Below are 27,229 nucleotides of genomic sequence, written 5' to 3' on the forward strand. Positions count from 1 at the left end.
AGTTACAGCAACAGAATCGCTTAAAACTTGCACTTTCCAATAACGTCCATGAAAAGGCTCAATCAAACCGAGTCTGTAATACTTTCAGTTTCTCTCTTTTTAGCACTTACAACAGAATTCAAGATTTAGCATGAGCTGGAAAACTTTGAAATATCCGCATATGTGTTCATATGGGGTCAATTAGCAACATTATACATGGACCCTGAACGCGAAAACAATGTGCAAAACTAAATAAGATGGAATTTAGAAAGATGATGAAAGGTCATTAAGCCTGCACATCACAAATAAAATGTCAAAAGACAAAACCGGAAAGCAGGCAACATATCTTTAGGATGATGAAATAGAGTTCAAGTAAGGAATACTGAAACCACCCTTTAAGAAAAACCTCCAAATCGCAAAGAAAAGAGTACCTCAAGCATACATTTAAACCAATTATGTCGTACTGAACGATCTTCAACGATCACTTCTCGTTTTAGCGATCAGCATAATAATGATATGGGTGGGGGTCTCCGGCTACTTAAGTGGCCAAGAAAATTATACAAGTGAAGAAAAAAATACATTTACTAAAAGGATATTAGGGTTTTTACATTTGCACATTAGGTTTCAAAAGATAATTGAAAGAAATGACAACGAATACCAATACATGAAATATATGTATAACAACCAGTTCTACGTAATGCATTAAATGCACAGTCATCAACAATCGTGATATTTGTCAGTAGAAAACGTTCACATTTATAAATTGATATTTTTATTACAACTACTGTGAAGTAACGGAAAATGTGTAATGTAGCCTATTGATGTTATGACTTAAAATGAAGAATATTTTTTGATTGTATTCAATATTTATTGACGAAGTCCATGTGAATTAATGACAACTAATCTTGATAAATTGACAAACACTAACCGTAACAGACCTAATAATGTGTCTGAAAAATAAATGATACCAACAATAATTTTATTTTTGTATGTTTTTGTTTATTTTACGCCTTTTCACAATAGTATTTCAGTCATATAGGCGAGTAGTTTCCTAACCATCGTTCCTGGAGAGTTACACCAGTACTAGACTTCCTTCCTCTGCGCTAAACTACCAAAGCATCTCCCGGGGATCGAACCCACGCCAGAGAGGTAACTGGATTAGAAGTCGTGATAGACATAAACATTTATTTATATATTTAATAGTGAATAAGTTTGAAGGATGTAAACAATTATAATTGCAGTGTTGAAACCGGATGTATTCCATGTTTTCGTGTGTTTCATATTTTAATACGCGTACACAGATTACAATTTTCTTTGAAAATTTTGCATGTAATTCGGCTATCATGATTTCCTTATGCTCCAATCAACAAAAATAACTGCTTAGGAAAACGTATTAGCAAGATAAATTAAGATTTGCATTTTAACATTATTGGCAAAAACATCTAGTCCGGAGGCCATTTGCGGAGATTACTCTGCTTATCGAAGCAGTATAAATATCATTAATTTTATTTTCCATTAGATGTCAAAAACGGCATATCATGCAATATGATTTTCCCAATTTATTTCATATGCAACTAGTCTAACACTCTTCCGTTTACATTAATTTTAAGATTTGGTGGAATTGCGCAAAGAGTAACTAGATGACAATTATAAATTATATTGGCTATTAAGCTACATAAACTGTTGAAAACATTGCAATAAAAGATGTTGTTGGCAGTCTTCTGTTTTTTCCCCATTTGTAAGAGACGTTGAAATTGCTGCCACATTTCAATGACTTTTTTTATCAGAAGTGTTTGTTTAAATTTGAAAAAAGATGTAAGTAAAAGCGGGTTATACAAGATTTGGCACTTGTTACAAGCGTTTCGTTTTGCAAGATCTTTATAAGGTTTGACAATATTTAACAGAAACGTTTCTGTTGTACGTGTAATAGTTTTTTTTCAAATATCCTTGATTATGATACGGTGATACACAATGAAGTACTCATTAACAGAATATTCAAATGCCAGTCATTATTTGATGAAAAATTGACTGTGCAATATGAGGATGATTTAAGTATAAAAAACGTTGTATAAAAGGGGCCAAAGAGTACCATCTTTTCAATTTGACAGTAAATTGGGAATTATGTTTAATATTATTTAATTAAGATAAAAAGAAATGTAATGAAACGAAACAATATTCTGATTTTTAATACGAACATTGTGTGTATCTAGTTATATGCCCGAAAGAATTTCGGGCATACTATGTTATACTCCCTGGCGTCCGTCCGTCTGTCCGTCCATCCTATCGCCTGTTAGCAAATTGGTTTCGAACTAAAATTAATTCTGTATAAACCAAAGGTCAAGGTCACTATAACATTTAAACTGAAAACAGTTTCCGGGGAATAACTTATGTTCCATTTTGCCAACAATATTCAAACTTCACAGGAATATTGTCCATATTGGGTAAGAAATCCCTATTCTTTTTGGAGTCAAAAGGTCAAAGATACTATAACTTAAAAACTGAAAACAGTTTCAGCTCAATAATTTAAGTATTAATCAACCAACAGCTGCAAAATTTTATAGGATGAACAGCCATGTCCAATACATGACCCCTATAGATTTGAGGGTCATGGGGTCAAAGGTTTGGGTCATAATGATCTTTACACTGAAAATTGTGGTTTTTCGAGCTTAACTCAAGTTCTCTTTAGCCCATTGTGTTCCAACTTCATAGGATAATTGTCAATATTGCTAAAAAGACACTATCGATTTTGGGGTCACAAGGTCAAAGTCACTATAACCTTAAAACTGAAAACAGTTCCCGCTCAATTACTTAAGTATTAATCAACCTTCAGCTCTAACATTTTATAAGATGAATAGCCATTTTAGGGTCATAAGGTCAAAGGTCAGGGTCACAATAATCTGTACACTGAAAATTGTGCTTTCTTGAGCATAAAACAAGTTCCATTTGACTTACAGTGTTCAAACTTCAGATTATAGTTGCGTATATTAAATAAAAGATACATATCTATATTGAGGTCACAAGGTCAAAGGTCAATATAAAATGACCTTAACATTGTTATCTGTTTTAAACCGTCAAACTTCATAGGATGATCACTTATATTGAGTACATTTATTATGCCCTAAAATATGCTTATATTATGTTATACCCCTGGCGTCTTTCCGTCCATCCGTCATAGCATTTTTACTTACAAGATAACAACCTGATGGTGGTGCTTTGGAAACAGCAACTGTATATATTTGAAGGTTCTTCAACTTTAAAGGAGGATTGCTTTTTTAAGGAGGTAATACTTTATTTAATTCCTATGTCTTACAAATGCTTCATCCTTACTTAAAAACAACTTTCGGGCATATAATGCTCCGCCCTGCGGTGATCTTGTTTTGACATGTGATTCCCTGGGAGGTCAATTTCAGCTATCTCTGAAAAATACATCAGCACTTTCAAAGTCACAGTTGATTAATATGCAAGATCTACGTGGAGGAGATAAGTAAGACTAGAGTCCGTCATATGTGTTTTCCATCTTAAAAGAAATGTTAAAGTTAAGGAAAGCTTGCGCGCATTGGATTCCTCTGACCAAATTAAGCCTCGGCCTTATTGATTAGGTTCAAAGATCGAGACCCTAGACACCTTGGAGAAATTGTCACAGTGGATGAAACGTGGCTCTTTCTTTTTGAGTCCGACAATAACAAACCAGAATGAAACTGCAGGTGCACGACTTCACATGCTGATTAATATTCCTATGAAGTCTGTTTATCATATCCTAAGCACTTTAAAATTAGAGCTATATGTGGCACACTATTGGAGCCCTCGCACGCACGGACAAGCGAAAATCCCAAACAAATGAAATTGATTTATAAAATACAGACAGCATAAAAAACATATATATAATTATGATAACAGGTTTATGCTTTAGGAGCAAGAGCGTTATTTCATTTAATGCATAAATTTTATCTTTATCATTTCACAATTTATATTTAAATTGATACATTACGTTATATTTATGTATGAATGGCTTTAATACGATATGTTTGTTTTGGCTTTGTCAACTAATTTCAAGTAATATTTGAATGTGCTTTGTACGTTAAAATGCACCGAATCTGTACAGCGTTGTGCAATGTGTGCTTGACATTGTACAGTTTCTTAAGATTGTCTCTAATTTACAACCGCATTGAACAGTTGTGTTTTGATGTGTTTACGATAACATAGCCTCACTGATTAAGTGCCTAATCTTTTTTACCTTCCTCATCTTAAAAACATGTATAACCACTGGTAGAACATACTGGTTATCTTTTGAAAACTGTCTGTAATACTCAGGCTCACAACCTCTGTCCCTCTTTCATAGTTATACTTATTTAGTGACACGCCCAATGTTTTCCTCTTCCGACCATTAACTTTTGCCTGTAGAGGCAATACTGTCACATAATCTGAATTTTAGCAATTCCTGAATTGAATGTTAAATTCTGGTTAAGCGGACATAAACAAAAGATTGCATTTAAATTTAACACTGTCGTTTGGAATAGGTTCAATCATACAAAGGGTGCGATATATTAGATTTTGCCGATTTGTCATAAGGTAAAACACATAAACACACATTTCATGCTTGATAATTAATTGTCTAAAGAAGTCAGTGAAATAAACATAATATACTCTAATACACTTTTAGTATCAAAGGGTATATTATATTGTGTATTGCTCGAAACTAGGCCTAGGTTTGTTCAAGTATAACGTGAACAATATTCCGAATCATTCTATAGATCAAATCGCCTGAAATGTTCGTCACACCATTACTGTGGTAAGTAAATGGTATGTTTGTTAAGCTATTAGACCTTGTTTAATCTTAAATACGTGTTAAAGCAACACTTTAAAGACTATATTTGACCATCAATTTATCTTTTTGGAATAAAAGTTAGGTACTTTATGTACATGTAATCGCAAAATCTATTTATCTCGGTAACGGCAAGAAATCACAATAAAACTTTCGCATTTATTCAATAATCAATATTTAAAGTCATTTTCTCTTCACAATCAACGTCATATTTGTTTATGTTACATTTTTATGTCAATTTTTCTATTTTGCACTTTCTTAAGGGATTCTTATTCTCTTAATTTAATGTAAATGACAACGTAATAACTTGCGAGTGTGAAATAAAATAAAGTTTATTATCACATTTTGTTTCCTTGTATAACAGATAGATACGGGCACTTTTAACGTTATCTTACCATCATTTAGGAACCTCTATGTGTACCTTCTTGAATGATGAATTGAGAAACGAAACGAAACAAATAACAAACCTTATGTCACACGATTTTGAGTATACATAGAGGATATTTGTTTGTTTGTGTGTAAGATAAAATTTTATTTCATCGAGTGAGCTTTTAAAACAGTATTCTCACGAGTGGCGTACGAGTGAGAATACTGTTTTGAAAGTTCACAAGATAAAATAAATTTACATCTTACACAGCAAACAAACACATTTTATTTTTATTTTCTGCTGAAAGACAAGATAAAAAGTAATTTCCTTGATATTAGCTTTAATATTAAAATCTGTTTTCCCCCCACTGGTAACCTCTTTTAGTCGGATTTCTCATAAAATACAAAAAGTCTCGGAATGAAAAATAAGTTTGACAGTCAACGTTAAATGGCCATTTTTAAAAGTTGTGTATTTCACGGGAGGAAAATAATTGTGTTTGATTCAGAGGGACACCATTTGGATTTGTTAGCCGTAGATCTTTTAAGAAGAAAGAAAACTTATTTGAGGATTGTTACAGACAATAAATAAGTGTTGACAGATGTGTAAACAGTCAAAAAGCGGCTAGGAAATTGAAAAACATGGAATCTTTAAAAGGCTGCCTTACGAACGCTGTTTTTTTACTTATTCTTCAGACTGATGTCTGTCTTTGCTTGTCAAGTTATTAGGCAGTTATTGCGGGAAGGATACTCGTCATCAAGAGCAGTTTTGAATGTGGAAGGAACCGTATTTTTCAGTCTGTAAACATGAAACAAAAATATAGCGACGATATTTGGTGATTGGTTATTTGAATGAATTGACGTAAGTTTTCTTCTTTTTATTACTTTTAAAATTTCAGTTATTTATCAATTTCAGCTTTTCTTTTCTCTTTACAGCCCTGACAATGTCAGAATTGTCAACGATAATAAGATTGAGGTACCACATGGGGAAAATCGTAGAAAAAAAAAGCACTCTCATCATTGAAAAGTGTGAAATTATATTTTGAAAATTTTCACTGTGAAATTATCAAATATAATTTTCACACATAAATCAGTATTTCACTGAAACTCATAACTTACATAATTTATAATGATATTTTGTTCCTATTATATCATTATAATTAGATACATTATAATATAACGAATTGGTATTATAACTCGTTTATCGCTTCTGCTAAAAAAACAAGTTTCATCCCATGTGACAATTTCTCCCAGGCGCCTAGGTGCTCGATCTTTGAACTTAGTCAATAAGACCGAGACGTTTTGTTGCTACTTTTTTAAAATATGCTTCTAATCAAATAATTCATTTTTATTAAATTCAAAGTCATATGTTTCTAGCAATGCCAGTCTAATTTAGTTAAGAAAATAGGAGACGCAGACAAAATAAATAAATGAAAATACTATTAGATAATTATTTTTATACAGTTTACAACACACATTATACATGTCTTAGTTTTGACTGAGGTGCGTCTCGTTTATAATATAATTATACTACGGATGTACATGTTTACTTCTTCACAATAAAGTTTTACTTTTCTCATATTTTATGTCACTTTATTTTTCCGTCAGCAGTATGATAAACGGCACCGTTCATCTTCAAAACCTTAAGATACGTTTACCTACAAGCAAAAAGAAATGAATGAAATTACCGAGCAACGTTATAAATATTTAACAGAAAAGTTCGGTGCTCGCCTTAATGTGATGACAAACGTAATTCAGAAATGTCTGGACACGACAGAATTTTGTACGGTTTATCAAACACGTCCTGCTGTTTTGTCACGTTCAAATGGAATTCGTAGCATTTGTGGCGTCAGTTCATTTATTGTAACTGAATATCGTACGAAGAAAGATGGGTTATAATTTGCGTAGCTTACAGTAAATGATTACGAGGTTTAGTCTTACCCGTGACAGTATATACATAATACATGGGTTTGTGGGTAACAGTAAAAATAACAACCCGAGGAAAATACTGTAACCCGAGACGTAGCAAACCCATGTGTTATTTATTTTATTACCCCAAACAAAAATACTGTGATGATCTGAACTAAATCTAACTGTAACAAAAACAAACCAAAAGTAACAATAACTAAACTGCCCTTACCTTTTAAGTTTCAAGTGTACTTTAGGCCGACTTGAGAAGTTTTCTTTTTCTTTTATACTTTAAGCAAGTGATGAAATCTACTAGTCATAAAAATACAATAAGCTGTGTTTTATTTAGAAAACAAAACACTAACCCTTATATACGGTTATGATCTGTGAAATCTGATCCTTCTGTTTCCAGAATATTCGTCGCATGGTTTTTGACAACAGAATGATGATATCCTATGTCTGTCCACAATATCTGTAACGTTTCACTGGTTAAAATTGTTAAATAATCTTTTGTTGCATGCTTAAATCGTCTGCATGCTCAAGTTTGACACATAATTATTTACATTGCAATTACTTCCGTTGAAAACATATGTTTACTTTTTGATTATTCAACAAAAAGTTATCTTATACGCGAAAAGCACACCAGGGTGCAAACAACTAAATGTTATGGGTGTCATAGTTACTCCAAAGATGATGTTTTTGTCCTATCGGGTTTAACGTCGAAAATAAGAATGAATCGAGAATAATATGGCGGCCATTTTATTTCATTTTATTTAGTAAATAGACCACGCGACCAGATTTTATACTGTTAAAAAACTGTTACCCATGTAACAGTACAAAATTCTTAGTCACGCGGTACACTTGCATTAACAGTAAAAATTACTCCCAGAGGCCTATACGAAAAAAGCGAGGGGTAATTATGTGAAATATTTACTTACTAAGCCTGTAAAAAATGTCATGTTTATGTAATTATACAAATCATTGATCAGAAATGTTTACATGCACACAAAAATCCGAAGTATGCGCTTTAATTAAAGATATTCTTTGAAACCTTTTCCACATGTATTATTAAAAACGGCATTAAGGTAGACACTCGGAAAATATGCTGATATCTTAATATTTTAGGATTTATCTAAGCATTCAATATGTTTAAACCAAACTCATGTTTTAAATTTCATGTTTTCAGAATGCTTTCTCAGCCGAACAATCTTTTTTTAAATTACTTTGTCATACAGATTAATATAAAATACAATCCTTTTTCTAAATATTTGTTCCAATTCATATATTCTAACAATCATGATTTTTACAAAATAAGCAATCACTGCTTTGATTAGTGACACATGACGTCATTGTATAAATAGTTTACACTGTCAAATAAATAATGTTATTCTTTTATAAGATAGCTTATCATGTTATTTTACCAGGAAACTGTCTGTTCCTGATTTTTGTTACTAATTAAATAACATATTGTCATACATTGAGTGCAGATGACACTATGCGATGCGTGGAGGTATGTAAAAGCTAGTCAGAACCAAGCCAAAGATATAAGTATGTTAATTTAAACATTAAAGTCACTGACATTTGACATGTAACTGTCATCATTGTGCCTGGCTGATGCATGTGTTTAATTTTTTCCAGTATTAATATTTTTAATGATAAATACCTTAACAAGGTGTTGGAAAACACTGTATAAAATGTGCAAAGTATTATACATATGTTTATCGAAACATTAAGTAAGTCATTTCACTAAATAAAAAAACAAAACATGCAAATACAAGGCAATTTCAAATTTACAATACACATAAGTCAAAAGCATAAACACTTTCCACCTTATAATGTGAAGGTTATCTGAAAACCATGCTTCTGTCATTATGAGATAAATCTAAAATCGGACTCACTCACTCAGCCGCCTTTCTAGTAATCAATTTTGAATAATAAGTTACAAACTGACATTTCAGTACACTTTAATTTGTTTAGGATTAAACAAGTTTGTAAGCCAAGTTTGCACCGCTGATATTCTTTCATTTTTTCTTTCTTAATACAATGATACACGAAGCTGGAAATCTAGATATGAAGTACTTAAAATTTATTTAATGTGATTGTTAAACATACTTTACTTGTTGTGAGTTTTAAACTTACATTATTTTTTGAATTAGTGGGTACTACATCATAGGCATCATATTATTTGAAAAGATATGTTGTAAGGCAAACCTTTATTCATTCATTTGTTATCTTAAGTTTATTTTTACTGCAAGTGTAAATATCGTTTATAAATCCTTACCTCAGAAAAGACGAAGAACTGATATGTAAAAGTTGCATTATGGGATTTTTTTTCAGTGATTGTAATTGGTAAAATTGATTTACACAGCGTATTACTCAAATATATACATATGAACTCTCTGTCTTGGAGTGATATAAACATGACCTTAAGGGTACGTTATTATTTTCCTTTAAATGAATAGGTCTATGTTATAACTTAGTTACAATGTTAAATAACTTACAATGAATGTTAATGTTCACTAAGTTCACCAAGACGTTCCATGATTGGTTCCATTTTTAAAGCAACTCGCGTTAAGTATGCATTTCTATAGCTTTAAAAAAAAACTTTCCCACTTATTTTTAATAATATTATATTTTATGTTCCGTGTATCAGTAAAGTTATCTATGTTTCGTACTAATTTCTATTGATTTGTAATATTAAAGTGTCGGTTTTGAAACAATTAACGAAATCAATTGAATTTGAATGTTCTATTATCATGATAAACGTATTTTAATGACGATTGCTTATTACATGATAGTTAATACTTCAATAGTGAAAATCCCTATTCCAGCGTATTTAAGTTTCAAATTAACTCAAGTCACGGTGTCGTAATGCGTTGCGTGAAAATAGTTCATCAAGTGTATCAATTTCTCAAGGACATGGCTACATTTTTTTTAAAAATATGTCTATAAAAGTATACAAAAATGTGATACGTAGTTTCCTGCATAATCTCTTCATATTTAATGTCTGTTTCATATCTGGATAAAACTGTATCTTACATAGTAACTACATTTCTAAAACTTCTTCATACAGGTAGTTTGCCGTGTTGTCAAAAAATTTTACTTCATGTTTTAAAGTTACAGATTGATTTCTATCCGAACCATTTTTTATTTCATTTTGTAAATATAACATCAGTTTAAGTTACATTATTTTAATATCTAACTGAAAAATAATCACTTCCTTCGTTTTAACCACGATAATGGTTTGCTTGATAATTTATAAAAAGTGCATGAACAGAAAACAATCGTTTAACTATGATTAAGATTTTCAAGTTATATAGTGTTTCACGCAAGATCTCAATTATGTCGTTCGTAGACGAGGTAAAGAACTACCTTTTGGAATGCTAACTTATTCTTGATGCAAGAACATTTAATCGGAAAAAATAAAATACCATAATTATTTAGACTGTAGACAATAATATCTTATTTTGAAATATATTGATAACGCATTAAAATGAAATTTTGAAAAAGCAAAATTAATATGTAACATGTTTTTTTTCAGAATGCAAAACGTTGTTCATAGGATCAGTATGTCTTGCAATGATCCTTGAAGTAATACTCATCTGTTTTATTGCCATATGGTACATTCGAAGACAACGAGCAATTGAAATAAAGTTATGTTTAACTGATGACAGTTTGCACCCTGAACTTCGCGAGCGTTTCTCATTGTCATATGGCAAAGACAAAAAACGAAATGAAAATGTTTTAAAGGACTGGACGCCTTAAAGGCCATCGTTTCAAAGGTGTGATATGCCAACTTTTAAAACGATTTGATATTCCTGTTTTTTAAACGTATATAACGCAATGATAAACGTTTGTCATACGCCATGTTGAACTAGAATAAATTTGCTTATCCCATAACTCAAAGCATAAAAGCATCATTCAGTCAGAGTTAATAGTTCATTTAAGACAATACTGTTTTTTTTCGACGAGGATTATGGCAATAATTCAAAGGTTTAATACAACTCGTACACTGTTTCCCATTTTAAGGACAATCTGAGTTTATATTTATACTTATATTTCACTGAACAAAATATAATATTAAGAAGATATTGAATGAGAATGAAAGTTCAATACTGAATTAATTGCACGAGTTGAAAAAAAATTAACGAGTTCAATAAATTAAGTAATGAGCTTACATGAATTTAATATTCTATTTATCTCATACCCAAAATAAAGACCGTTTAAAGTGACAAAATTGTCATTTTTTATTGACGCGTCTATAGTATAACGCTTACATTTAGCGCGTCTTTACACTATGCTTGTAAAACGCTAATGGCGTCACGTAAAAATATATGCACGGTCGTGCAATACCATTTTTACGGAGTCGCAAAATCGGGTATGTGATAAAGTTTGTTTAAGCATATTATCTGTTTTGAATGTAAAAAACATCCTGATTGCTAATATTTATTGGTAAATTGATGAACCTTAATCTACGTATGGATGAAAAATATATAACATCATGTACAAAAATAACGAATGTGTCATGCATAACTTATCATTCTCTTTTGAGAAAAAAGATAACAAAAATAAAATACCTGAGTGGTTAAGGTCTTTATCTAAACTTAGTAATACATTGATTTCACATTTTCTTCTGTGTATACTTCCTGTTCTAATGTAAATATTTTGATAAATGAAATCTGCCGTAAAGCACATTATACATGCCATTTTATTTGCAAACATAGAGTCTATTTTAAGAATATGAATATCGGTTGTCGGATATAACTAATATTTAGACATAACGACGTTAAGCGATATGTTAATATTGCCAGTTATGCCAATTTATGACCTGATTTTATGGTCAAGTATATACGTTTGCAAACGTAAATAACCATAATCCAGTCTTAATAGTGAACAGTTTCATATAGTGTGATACCTTTATATAAGATTTGAAGATTTGTGCCACAGGTTGAGAAAAATACTTGATTAGTAAGTAATACAGCAAATAAATGTTTATACGGATAAGTCCTTCTAACAAATTCATTGTTATTTACTAGCATTAAAACATTATTTAAAACAAAGAAGAATTTAACATTCTAACACGCTTCGCACTATTCCACTATCAAACAGATAGGGCAACCGAGCGCATTATTACACGATATATACGTAGCTTAAAAATAAATGCCAACACGTCATCTGACGTCAGATATGACGTCAATAAACTAGTAAGATGACATTAAGAAAATTTCTCAAAGTAGTTCAACAGGATTTTCTTAATTTTCATTTTAATTGGCATGGAAATAGATATTTTTTTCTTGCATAATAGTATCATATCTTGCATTATGTAAGTAATAGAAAGACCATCGAAACACTAGGCTATCTGATTTGTACGAGGTGGCTTAGCCTCCGAGTATAAATCAGATTGCCGAGTGTTTTGTGTATATCCAAAATATGGAAGCCGAAAATGTAGATATTAAACGTTCCGTGTGTCGATTGTCTCATTTATTTAATTTGACCATTGTTATATTTTTGTAATGCTAACAATAGTTCAACAAGGTGTCATCATGTTTTTTCTCAATAATTTAATCTTAATTATACATACTTTCCCTTGTGGGGCAATGACATCATTATATTTAAAGGTCGTAGTATGATATCTATGTTTCTTAATACTATAACATTTAATTTAATGATAGTACATAATTCATGTTACTATTTTTTCACAGCTGATGGCATCCCATTATGATACAGACATGAATCCAGGTTCGTCGTTTTTTTTCATTCTTATTCATACATATACATAAGTATGTAATTAAGAAACTGTGCACTCAAAATGGTAGTTATAATTTGTTTCAACTTTAATGTATTTATTACAAAGTGAGTCAGGAAAATACAAAAACAATGCTAGTATGGGCGTTCTTTTATCAGGCAGTCTCGGAATCTCGATCATGAAAATGATATGATTTAAACATGCGTGTTTTTATCACTTTCATTGATTAACTAAGTTAACATTGTTTTAGTAGTACAAATGTTTATGCATTTTTCATCATTAGAGAACTTATAAATATTTAAGGAACGATAAAATGTTATCGATCAAATAGATTGACTGGCAATGCCCTTTATGTTTGTACATTATTACATTATACTATTTTCTGCACATGCGTATTGTGCTCTATATCATAAGATGAAACTGTAGTTTTCTAAAGCATTATATTGTAGTTATATGCTTTATGAATAAATGTTATGACTATTATGAATAGAATAGTAATTGTGATTTTTTTTATTTATTTCGGACCATTACAAGAAGCTTTATTTTGACAGAGAATTCATGTTTGGAACAACATATGAAATAAAGTAATGCATAGTCTACTGAGATTTTAAATCATGTCTTCATTCATTCTGCATTTACAGAACCTGCTGAGTTTGATTTAACAATCTTTAATCTATCTGAATCTACAGAAGAACCTGCCTTAATGCTGCTTAATGATATAAAATCATTTGGACCATCAGGTTTTCTTTTATGTATTAATTATCTCTTAATAATATAAGCTATAATAATGTAACTATAAGTTATCATCAATTTGTTGTTACTGTAATTTTTAAACGATATATTATTTGTATACTGTTATTGATAAACTCCTGATTATAACAATTTCTTGATAGAAAAGAAGGAAAATTCATGTTGCCCATTAATTCTCAGATAAAATGATGAGGGCAATAGATTAATTTTATGTCTACTGTATATGCTGTTTGGTTATCTTAGATAAGGCGCTCTATGTTAACAACACATTCTTATAACGGTTCCGATTTGTTTTACTATAGATCATGAAAATGCATCGCAGATAATGTGGAAAAGTGTCACAAAGCAAGGTGACGGACTTATCAATCTTGCAAAAGAGGGAATGATTGCTATACAGAAATCAGGATACTACTTTGTTACTTCACACCTAACAATCATGAAAGAAAACAATACCAGTTCCGTCAATGATGACGAGACAGGTAAACACCAGGTTATCCGCATTTGTAATAAAACAGATCAACAGTCAATCCTACTACAAAGTACCAGCTATCGATGTAGAATGCATGTCATGCAATGCGAACAGTCTAGTTATGTGGCTGCAGCTTTTAAACTTGAGGAAAGCGATCGGATTTTCGTTACTGTCTCTCGCAAGTTTCAGATTTTATCTGGGAACGAAACTCATTATTTCAGCATTGTTGAGATTTAATGTGTTTGTTTACACATCACACTCTAATCATTTATACATATAAAGCTTTATTTGTGTGTAAGAAGAATATATTAAGTAGACATTTAATGATTAACTAACTCTAAGAATTTATCAGAATCATATAAGTATTCTAAGAGATAATAACACTCGTTTCATAAGAACTTAGACATTTCATTTTAAGAATTAATGTATAATGACAATCGGATTTTCCTAACGAAAATGTTCTTTTACATTTTCAATGTTTTCATTTTGTATTATATCGTTTTGAAGACTACCTTGGAAACCCCAACCTTTATCTATGTAAAATAGAAATGACACCAGAATATTTTTCAGAATATAGTCAAATCATTTACAACCTTTAACGTATTTATCAGTTTTTAATGAGCACCACCAATGCAAATGATTAGATGTGAAGAAGCGTATGTAAAATCAATTGAAATATACAGCACTTGCGTTAAGCACATTTATTTCATATATTTATATATATTTAGATAATGACGGTTGTCATAAAAACAAATCAAGATACTTTAGTAGATGATCCATTTAATTATGACAAAAAAGCCTATTACGTTATTATAATATCATGTATATATATACTATTGTGCAAAAAGTGTTTTTTTTTATCAATGGAGCTTTAAGATAATTCGTATATTTACGTACCTATGCACCTGCAATAAAAACATTAGCGTCAAATATAACACAATCCAAACTTTAAGGTATGTTCCTTGTGTTATGAGACATTGGTAAAATACATATAAAGTGTATAAAATGACAGTATATGTTGTATATTAAGCAAACGTGAAAAAAACTATTTTTAGCACTCTTCATCGTGACCCTCTGAACCCTTCCTCAACCCAAAGGAAGAAATCACGGTTTAATAAATAAAAATTCATTGCCAGCAACGTCTTTCCGGATCACGCCCAAGTACATTGTAGTTAATTTTCTGTCGGGTATGACACATTCATTGAAAATAGAAAAAAATACATTCAAGTATATACATGTAATTATGTTTTACATTAAAGATAGTTTGTCAAGGTAGTCCATTTATAGGTATTATTAATACAAACACAAATTTAAAATATCGATCAGGGTTGTTATGAATTTCATACATTTAAATTATGTTCTTCTTTTATGCAGACAACTAATCGAAAAATGAGCTTCAGTCTCGGTTTAAATGTACGCTATATTTATATCATTTTTTAATTTTCATTGTCTTGAATAAAAAAACAGGAAACACCTATAAAATTGGACGAACATGGTCTTTTTGTTTAAAATCTTATAAAATTGCGGGTGAAATGTATGAAATGAATTATTTAGGAATTCTAAAGTCAAAATGCACAATTCAACAGCAACCTAATTACTGTTATGTGTTAAAACTTTTTAAAACTATTGTCTGTATTCGGAATATATTTTCAATTTGATAAACTTTCATTTTTCTTACCTTGAAATACTATTATTAAGTTAGAATGTCTCACTTTTACATGTATAAAAGTTTGCTGAACAAAAATGTTTTGATACCTGGAACAGTCAGATTATTCTCAACGAATCTAAGCTTTAAAGTCAGCGTTATTTAATTGACTTTTTTGTTTATCTTTGTTTGTGTTGAAATTAGTTAGATCCTTCAGTAACGTATATACGATAAGAAGTTAACGTCGCAACAACAAGGAGGGAGTCATATTGCAACTTTTCAGCTTCAATGTTGAAAGAAGACCTAAAGTTTCGTACCCTGAAATTGTTAACTCACTCTAGTAGAACTACCAACGTTAAGTTAGCCAGCTGGTTTGCTTCTTCAAATAAAGGAATCCAAATTCCTTTCCAGGACTTGATCCCATGTGGTAGGGTGCAATAGAGTTGAAGCCACTTGGCGACAGAGGTTCATTCGAGGAATTATTATTGCTAATTAAAACAACAAAGTTTTTTTCCATATTGTGATTTATTAACACCTAATTCTATCCCAAAATATTTAAAAAAAGATAAATGCTCCGAAACACTTTTATAATTGTCGCAGTCCAAAGGATAAGGAGGTCTGATGGCTGATGTGGGTTTAAATACTTGGGGCCTGGACAGAGGGTATGTAAATACACAAAATTTGCGCTTTCAAATAATTTTATTGAAAATCAAGAATCGCCGCTCCCGCCATTAAAATCTTAAAAAAAGTACAAAATACAAAATATAAATGAAAATGATGAATGTCAAAATGGAAAGTATGAATCAGGGAATCAAAACATATACCAATTTACCTGTAAATACGCAAATTATGCGCTTTCAAATTATTTAATTAGACATCAAGAATCTCGGCTGTTGCCAACAAAATCTTTCAAAACAGTGCGCATGCGTAGTGTATTAAACTAATGAAGTATAAAGTTAGATAGAATGGCCTGTAATGGTGGTTAGTATTTGACTAATATGAGGATGAATGAAACGTAGTGATGAAAATTAAAGATATTGGACTTTTAATAGGACGAATTCACAACAAACACATGACAACTATAGAAGACAAGTAGACAAACATGACAGGCAAACTATAATATACATATACATACATGTATAAATAAGTGAACCTATGACATAAAACGTATTTTAAAAAAATCAGAGAAAAAACAAAAACGTTATCATAATTTATAACCTACTATGTTTTAATGATTATTTCTATTTTGTTAATGATTATTTATGTTTTGATTATTAACCCTGGTCAAATATAATTTGTAATGCATTACGTAGTTCTCAATTTAAAAATAGAAAAAGAAAATTGACGCTAAATGTTAGATACTATTGAAAAAGCTTTAAGTGTTAGCACTGATTTGTTATGACAGTAATTGATAATAATATCCTTAATATATGACCTTGAAAAACCACAAACCACAAACCACAAACAACAATTACGGAATACCGAAACCTGGCAAAATATATGAACAAAAACAACCTCCATTATGTTTTAGATTATGTGTTATATTTACATTATTTGTTAAAAAATTAACAAAAATACCCTGCGCATTTTTAAAATAGTTTTACAATGCAGACGACAATAAAGCACCCGATGATTCTCATAGTTAGTGACGTTTCTATTGAAAATGTGTCCAAATAATTTCGTTTACCCAGAGGTTCAGTGCGTTAAGTAGGGTGCAGGTATAAGCAACATGCACTATAGTTACCGCATTGTTTGTCGTGGATAAAAATGCATGTTGATTGGCTATATTTAAGGGGTTTACTTATTACGACTACAGCTAAAGGAATCAGTTTCAGACGATCATTAAATAGTTCATTCATTCTAGGGTTTCGTAATAAGGGGCCAAGGAAACTATTGTTAAATTTGCTTATGATACACAGAATGAAATCATTAAGAACCTCAAAGTCTTTGCAATATGATTAACCTGAGAACTCATATAAACTTTTTAGTTAATAGTTTGAGCTCATACAATTAAGATAACCACATAAAATCATTTTACACCATTCTTTATCTATAAAGATTTAATCGTAAAACATCCCTTTAAAAATAACTATGACATTTTAACGTAATGATTATCTTCTCACTTTATAAGCTTTAAGGAAGTTAAAACAGTCATTGTAATTCTCAGTAAAATGCTCTTAATTGCTTACTCATTTATGGTAAATTGATCAAACAAAAAATGTATTTTAAGCTAAATAATTTTCTAAAGTGTTTAAATGTGACACAGTAAAAAACTCGTTACATCTGTTTAGATACATTAAAAACATGTCAATTATATGGCAAGAAAAACATGCATTATTTATTTAATCATTCGTTATTTATTTACTTGTATTTATTTACTTTTTAATTATTGAATCAATTTATTTATTTATTCATTTTTTATTTATGAATTTCGTAACATGACAATTTATTTGTACATGATTTAGGTTTGACAGAGTAAAATCTTTTTATTAATTAATACAAAGTTAAAGTCAATTTAGTAAGTTAAACCACGAAGATCAAGATTAGTTTAAGGTCAAAATCAAAGATTGATACACTTTCTTTAAGTCTTGAAACGGTAGTCGTGCTCAAGGTTGAATACAATACATGCATAATAACAAACCTATTGCCAATTTAAGCTAAAAATAATAATTTAATTGTAAAGACGAAGATCAAATTTCAGTTCAGGTGAAATCTAAGTGTATTTTTACCGTGGCTTTAGTTTCCCCATAACATTGAAATGGCAAATTGTAACGGAATTCAATTGCAAAGTGGTCATATAAGAGTCAAAATCCAGTTGAGTTTAACCTACATTAAATATTTTCTAAAATATTGTCAAAGATTTAAATAACAAATGCATAAACAACTTACAACCAGTAACAGTACATTATTTTCTTCAAATTAGACTGATGAACATCATAAACCAGTATCTCCCTTACTATTGTCATTGTGCGGTGACTATCATAACAGAATAGTCTACCTACAATTAAATAAACTTCATTTATATACGTAATTGGACGAATTAAAGGTTATAACAATTTGTTTATTTCGAATGTAAAACACTTCTTTTATATCACAATTTAACCACTGTCATATATTAGTGTACTTTGATACGTTGAATACTGTCCAGTACAACCAATTAATAATATAATTGCTTTTTTGTTGGAAACATGAAACATAAATTTAACCGTAAGTCATTTTTTTTGTTATTTTAATGTGACACAATCAAATTAAATACGGTTGACACATGTCGGACTGCCTTAAAAAAACGTTCAAATGATGTTGGCACATTTATGGTACTTATCTTATTCATTATACTCGTGATTTTATTGTAAAACCAATTTACTAAGCTTATTTTGTCTCTATTCATGGCGCTTACTTGCTGATTTTGGAACAAACTGAAATTTATATCAAAACATAGAAAACTAACATGTTCTTATATATGTACTATCGGTTTGATATGGTTGTATTTTATTTTATTATTATTTCTAAAGTTTGATAAAGACACACACGTTGATTGTCAATAAACATATTTTAAAAATGAGCATTGTATTATTAATAGCATACTTGTTCATTTCAATGAATTTCTTTTTTAATATGTTGATTGAAAGTTCTGAAATGAATAAAGAACTTGCTAAGAAGCGCGTTTTGACCCCACAGGATCAATGTCAATAATGCTTGAAATTGTTTCCTGTCGATTACTATAGATAAAAAATAGATATCTTGCCATCAGAACACTTGTTTTCAGCTGGCAATTTAAAAACGACGAATACAATATATGTAACAGGAAAGGCCATGGCTGAACTGTCCGGCATTTTTTATGTCTGTTCCGGGTCGACCTTTTCAGTTCTGACCAATGGATTGAATATGAGACAATTGCTTTTAATACTATTTTTTTTGTATTTAACTAGATATGAACTGTGTCAATAAATTATTATATTGATGATTATTGGTAATGATTAGTAATATTTGCCCCAAATTTGATTTAATAAATGATATGCTGTGCTAAGTAGAAAAACAAGAGGGCCATGATGGCACTAGATCGCTCACCTGACCCATCAAACTCATCAACACAATTACCTAGACAAGCATTCTGACCATGTTTTATGACAGGTGAGTCAAAAATGTGACCACTAGAGTGTTAACAAGGATTATCCATATTTGAGCAGTGTGACCTAGTTTTTTTACCCCAGGTGACCCATATTCGATCTTGACATAGAAATCATCAAAATAAACTTTCAGACCAATTTCCAGGATATTTAGATGAAAACAGTAGCCACTAGGGTGTGAACAAGATTTTTCTATTTTTAACTCCTGTGTCCTAGTTTTTCATCTGAGATGACCCATGTTCAAACTCATTCGAGCAATTACCTAGACAAGCATCCTGATCAAGATTGGTGATAATTGAGTCAAAAATGTGACCACTAGAGTTTTAACAATGTTAGATAAACATATATGACATTTGATCCAGAAAAATAAGTTATCTCAGCTGCTTTAAGTATATGAAGTAAACATACTTTTGTCCCCCATGTAAAGCGTTTGATCTTAACATTTGTTATAAAAGTAAAACTTCGAAAAATACAAACATTATTTCAAAACATTTTCCATTTTAATAGACCTGTTTTAAATGTACCTTTTGGATCAATGACACTAGAAAAAGCAAAAAAACTATACAACGCCTTCAGTCGTGCTTTCGAGTCACAATACCATGGACATAGGATTAATATGCTCAAAATTAAAACTGATGAAACAGCAGTCATAAATATCATGTTCTCATCTCCACATACATGTAACTTTTATACATTTAACATGTTTAATATATGCTGTTTGAATATTAACATCTGTTAATGCCAGAAATTTAGGTGATAGTTTTCTAACAGTTTATATTGGTAGTGACACCGCACAGCATGAATGCAATCGACAATATAAATGAAATCAAAAAGAATATGTGCACCAAGTTATAAGTGTTCGATATACCAAATGTGAATGACTTGTGGTCTAAATTAAATTCATAGTTAGGTCACACCTCCAGCTACGTAACTCTACAAATAAAGAGTATGTTTTCAGATAATACCGTATGCATGTTTGTTTACATTCTATTCTTCTATATTGCAATAAAAATGCAAAATGTAATAACTGAATAACTTGCACAACCCATTAAATCATAATGGGAAGACCGGATAATGTAAATGTGATCGTGTTCGATTTACAGTTATAGGTTCAATAAACCGAACTGCGAACTATGTATATGTATATGTTCATCCTCGCTGTTTTACAGAAATTTGAAACTTCGACGGGAGCAATAGCGATATTAAGTGCCAAACTTTATTTGGCCTCATTAATATCCACTTTATTACGTCACTACCAGTGCACTTTATTAATCAATTACCTGAATTGTTGGGTTTAGATTTGGCCTCATAAATATGCATGATTTACGTTACTTTGCGCGAGAAGACCCGTGTACCCCTTGTGTTTCAGTTGGCGGCATATGGCTAATGCAAGTTTCTATTTAATTATGTTCGGAAAACATTTTTGATGAGTTTGATAATTGTTTCCTGATATGATTTATAAACTTTGATGAATTGGACAACTGACATGACTGATACTCAGTAGATTCTAGCTAATATTGTATATGATTTATACATGTGCACTAAATGTCATGTGTTAACACGAGGTTACGTAATATATTTTCCAAAAAAACATAATGTCTACTTTCACTTTCTGTCTACCGAAAAAAAAGTGAATAGACACACGTGAGTTTCCTCTTAGTTACAAATTAATTAAGACCTTTTTCTACATTCGTAATAAAAATATTAATTGACATTTTGTATTTGCAGTATCAGTGGATTTAAAACTGAACTGCATGTACGGTATATCCTTTATAAATTAATGGAAAATTAATGTAGGTTGACCTTTTGATGTCATTCTTACTTAATTAATATTCAAAAGCGGCCAACGAAAGCGCATGTGCAAATTTATGCAAATGACTATTTTTACAAACGCGATTCTATGAAGCACTATGACAAATAGAAGGCGACTATGAACAGAATTTGATATAGTATCGACTTTTTGAAAATGAAAATTGACACTCAATATTTTGAAGAAAAACAGCGTTTCCATTGGATGACAAATAAAGTGGGACAATAAACATGATAAATACATGGTTACGTCACACCTCTAACTACGTAACTCTATATATAAAGGAACACGAAACTGTACGCTCGTTTTACATTTATTTGCTATTTACGAGAAAATAGAAACAGCCTTGTCATTTAAGCGTTTTCAGCTTTAATTGTAATAAATAGCATTTGTAACTCTCGGTAAACAATAAAGCATTTGTATTTTGATTGTTTACGTATTTTGGTGGAAACGAACAAATGAATGATGCTTTTAAAGGTAAGAAATTAATTAATTAATTGGTTAATATATCTTTCACTAGTCACATCTTTTTTTGCATTTGTTTTTTATAAAGGGAATATATGTTTTGGCTTGATTGCAAAAACGAATTGGAATGTTTAATGATAATTTGTATTTAAACATGTTATAATTACTCCTCGTATTTAAATGCTACATTATATAACCAAAAACATTCAACTTGAAGGTAAATTCGATGATAAAACATCAATGCATTCATATTTTGAAGTGTAAATCAAAAGTACTGAAATGGTAAATAAAAACATGATTCACAAATAAGGGAAGACAATTGTTTAACGTTTTAACAAGTCAAGTCAAGTCAAATATTTTATTGGCAAAAACAAATACATGTTCATCGCCAAATAACCGCCAAAGATAAAACATAGTTGTTAACTTTAATCATAAAAGTTCAAGTGGTATTAAAACTGATATTAAATAATAGATAATTAACTAAATAAAAAAAGAAAAGAATGCGGTTTATTTGCATAGTCTAAGGACAATATTAACAGGGTCCTGGAATGAGCCAAGTAGTTTTTGAGCACAATTTATTTTAGTCGAGACCATGAGATGCTTAACTGTTCACAATAATATTGTGTTTGCACAGAAAACGTAATAAATATACTGTATAAGGTGAGAGAAAATATGTTTAATCTGGCGAACAAATATCTGTGTAATGTTTACAGGGTAATTGAGTAAATATCACGTATTATAGGGTATTCATTTCATCTATCATTTGACGATGAAATATACTTTACAAGGGCGTAGTCGTCCGGAAATATTTATATTATATAATACATGACATAGATACAGGTTTAAATTTGTTTTGCCTTATCTCTTGTTCGAAAATATCTAAATGGGGGGCGCAGTACACTAACCTATATTCTATTTGTTATTTATACAATATATCTGATTGGCTATTTGCCATTTATTATCAACGTTTTAATATAAAGTCAATGAAATAGTAAAACTATTTAAGAAATAGGATATCGATCATAATGCAACAATAGGAACTTATTTTTAAATCGTAGAATGTTAGTCATTATGAACGCTTAAGTGTACATACGTTATGAATGACCGTGATATTATTGGTTGATAAATAATCACACGAATATGACATCAAATAACAAGACCTTGGCATAAATTCATATATGTGTTTGTTTTAATAACTTATTACTAGGTGGTAATTATCAAACAGATATGTCTGATAAAACAATTGTGACTAGTATGTGATTTTTTAACCTTTATTCAAGTAACAAGTTTGAGATAAACAAAAGTAAAAGGAACAATATACACCATCTGAGGTCAAAATGCTGATGATGAACTTTGTAATCGCCATTTAAATGCTGTATCTTGTCATGTTGTTGTCCATCAATAACTGTCATTTCACACAATTGCTGTAAACTTATAGAGTAAATTATATATCTTTAATATTAAGTCGGCCTCAAAAATCGTTTTTTATTCTGCTGTGTTGCACTATAATTGGCAAAGACGTTTGTTATATAACTGTTTTTAAATTAATACATAGCAGGTCTCGATACTAGCCTCTTTATGCAGCTTGTAATTAATTCGAACACATTTGATATTAAGGTGGTCCTGCAGAACGACAGGCCGTCCTTCATTGAAGGTATCTTTTTACTAAAAGTTCTTTTAAAGATAAACCGTTAGAGAAACATAACATAATTATACTTGGTGACACTGATGTATTATAAACAACTTGAAAACAACAACAACAAAACACACACATATACACAACATTACAGTAACAGATATTTCCTGTATATTTATTAAGTATTCTATTCAATTAGAAACACAACAGCGCCCATTTAAACTGTGTGACTTTTGATGAGATTAATTCTTCCGAGGAATCACTTTGTTTCCAGATGTTTATACTTCACAACAGTAGGTGTCAAGTGCCGTGTGGCAGCTGTAAAAAGTTGGCCGTACTTCACTTCAGTGTTGTTATATTTTTCCGGGATAATTGATGCCAGCAGTATTAAGTGTTGAAAATTGAGCACCGCTCAAGCCGGTACTAGGGGTCGTGAGGGATGTTGCACTTATTCATTATTCCTCATGTACATACTCAATCAAACTGAGTCTGCAATTTTCATGTAATTTTGTTGTGATAAATACTTCCGAGGGATCACATTGTTTCCAGAATTTGTTTCACCCTTATTCAAATATTCATTGACATAGTTACACCTTTTATAATAAATGCAATATCTTCTATTCACTAACATCTTTCAACAAAATCCTGAAATTCTTTGAAAAGAAGAGAATATTGAGTAAAAGATAAACATCATAATATGTTCATTGGAGTTTGAGCTCATTTATTTTTCTATCTACAAAATATTACTTGCCTGTTGCTCATTTGTTGGTATCCATTTTTGACATATATGATATTTTACATTCTTTTTAACTGTGGTATTTGTGTGGATATATGACTTTTTGTATTAAGGTACATACATTTTACTTTTAAAAGCATTTCATCAATAAACATCTTATTAAAGTCTGTCCAGACAATTTTGAAAGTATCTGTTCACAGTGCGACTTTTCAAATATTCACACACTGTTTGCAACCTTTGAAAATTACATTACGTGTAAATTTAGAAATTAATTTTTGTTTTCTGATTTTAGGTCGCAAAAAGGATATTTAAGTTGCTGGTTGCATCTGCACTTGTCCTCGAAGTAATACTTGTGACTCTTGTCATAACATGGTGTGCTCTTAGACAACGGCCAATTAAATCTAGGTTATGTTTCAATGATGCGATTCTTAAATCTGCGGGTTTGAACTCTGAAATACCTCAAAATCTGGCATTGGCATATGGCAAAGACACGACACAGAATGGACATTGCTTTGAACCTGTTAAGGTGTTAAACGCCTTTGTTCGACAGGTAGGTGAAGATATGCTTTCATGTTTGATTTTAAAAATATTCTTTCTTTCAGGTAAAATGCCATTGCTACAGATTAAAGGATAGATTCTATATTACTTACATGTAACTGTTTTCTTAATTTCATATAGTGTCTACTGGCGGTCTAAATTCCTATAATTTTATGATATTTAACAACACGAATCGATACTTTTTTTTATTTTTACTTACCAAAAATCAATATGTGTATATTACTATTAATATTTTATAATCAATATAGAACAAATTAAACAATAATTGCAACAAAAAGAAAACAAAACACACAAAACGCATATAACAACGCATGCACGCATACGCATACAGTAACCCAATGTCAAGTCTTGTTAAAAACGCAAAGAACGTATTGTTCTTAAATAAGTCATTAAAACTTCAAATCCAATTTTTGACTTGTCTTATTGATTTATGACAAATAACCAAAAACATTTGAAAACAAATCTATAACCGTCTGCATTCTCCCTATGTGCAAACTTATTTTTCATTCATTAACAGCAGATGACATTCCGTTACAATACTAAAATAAATCCAGGTAAGTCAGATTATCATGATTATATTATTGAAACAATTTTATACCTTACAATAAGATGCAAAATATTATGTAAGTTATAACATATATACTTTAAAACTTAGAAAAGGCAATTATCAACTTGTATATTTCCGAACGAGTAAAAGTCCATCTTGTAAATATGTTCTAGATAAGGAAGTACAAAAAAAAACTTTTATTAATATTATGTATATGTTCCATTGTTGCTACACTTAAACTACTTTTATTAGTGGATGCATACTATTTATTTCTACCTTGAATATAATATTACGTTACATCATATTTTTACAAAAAAATTCTATTTGGTTATTCCAATAGCTTGACTCGAAAGTGCTTGAATGTTGTTTATAGACAATACACAATTTATGAGACGTAGATCAAACAATGTCATCAGTAGCTCTACATTTAGTTTGAAATGGAATGAGAGTTGTTTGATTCTAACTTCATATATATTTATCATCAATTTCAGAACCTATTGCATTTGATTTGACCACGTTAAATTGCACAATATCTTCAGCAAAACCTGGTATTTTAATACTCAAGGATATTAAATTGGTCCACGTACCAGGTATGTCAGGTTTGTGCTTAATAGTGAGTAATGTTGTATGAATTTAAAATGATATATTCAAGTTTTAAATAGTGCAAAGTCCGTGTTGACCAAAAGTATGACAAAAAATAGAAATATATCAACTGACACGATCTCTTGATAAGAGAAAGTAGTTTCATTGTACATTACTTGGTATACTGTTTATACAAATAATGGGAAAACAACATAAAATAAAAAGAAAAAAAATGCTATTTAACATTTTTTTATAATTGACATCTCTCATTTCAGTTAGGCATGTAAATTAAACAATTTAATGTGTTAAAATAGAATAGTTTTTTTTAATAATGAATGCAATGTATTGTGTTTTTTATTAATAGATTTGTCACTTAACAAATCTCTTATTCTAACAAGATGAATCAAATCACTTGCATGCAATATTTAGTTTTTTTGTTGCTTTAGAACTCGGAACAGTATCGAACATATTTTGGAAAACTATCTCGAATCACGGTGAGGGACTTTTTTATCTAGAAAACGAGGGAATGGTTGCTATACAGAAAACAGGATACTACTTTGTCACTTTACATCTGACAATCATGAGAGAAAATAAAACCATTTTAGCCAATGATGACAAGATAGGTAAACACCAAGTTATCCGCATTGCTAATAAAACGGATCAACGGTCTATTCTACTAGGAAGTACCAGCTCTCGATGTCAAATGCCTGCCAAGCGATGCGAACAGTCTATCTTTATGGCTGCAGCCTTTAACCTCGAGGAAAACGATACGGTTTTCGTCACTGTCTCTCATACATTTCAGATGTTATCTGTCAACGGAATGAATTATTTCAGCATTATTGAAATATAATATTTCCTTACACAAACGTTACATATCACAAGCTAACAATACAAAAAAACATTATCTGTGTGTATGACGACTCTAAGTGAACATGAAATTAAGAAACTGATTTTTAAACATTGTTACAAATGATGCTTAAAATACGCGTGTTAAAGAAATGGCTGAATAATTTTATATTAAGTTAGTATTTCAACGATAAGGCATGTGTCTTTCTATAAGTCAAATGTAAATTTTCATCGGCTGAA

General features: G+C 30.5%; 3 protein-coding genes across 4 annotated transcripts in view; all 3 read left to right on the forward strand.

Annotated features, from left to right (window-relative positions):
* Window positions 1–27,229, forward strand: part of LOC132737394 (uncharacterized) — a 143,490-nt gene that overhangs the window by 54,043 nt on the left and 62,218 nt on the right. The gene's annotated exons all lie outside the window — the stretch shown is intronic.
* On the forward strand, window positions 9,344–14,419 carry LOC132737393 (uncharacterized). 2 transcript variants are annotated; one of them, XM_060724670.1, is made up of 4 exons: window positions 9,344–9,504; window positions 12,775–12,811; window positions 13,460–13,558; window positions 13,871–14,419. In XM_060724670.1, exons 1-4 carry the CDS (start codon window positions 9,463–9,465, stop codon window positions 14,272–14,274), a joined length of 582 nt encoding a protein of 193 aa, XP_060580653.1. In that variant the 5' UTR covers window positions 9,344–9,462; the 3' UTR covers window positions 14,275–14,419. The 2 variants fall into 2 exon arrangements, with proteins under 2 accessions (XP_060580653.1, XP_060580655.1); XM_060724672.1 differs by lacking the exon at window positions 9,344–9,504 and adding an exon at window positions 10,625–10,854.
* On the forward strand, window positions 22,085–26,993 carry LOC132737392 (uncharacterized). The gene is made up of 5 exons (XM_060724669.1): window positions 22,085–22,096; window positions 24,749–25,006; window positions 25,532–25,568; window positions 26,053–26,160; window positions 26,659–26,993. Exons 1-5 carry the CDS (start codon window positions 22,085–22,087, stop codon window positions 26,991–26,993), a joined length of 750 nt encoding a protein of 249 aa, XP_060580652.1.

Source organism: Ruditapes philippinarum, unplaced genomic scaffold (assembly GCF_026571515.1).
Source record: "Ruditapes philippinarum isolate M1 unplaced genomic scaffold, ASM2657151v2 ctg423_1_1_1_1, whole genome shotgun sequence".
Lineage (NCBI taxonomy): Eukaryota > Metazoa > Mollusca > Bivalvia > Venerida > Veneridae > Ruditapes > Ruditapes philippinarum.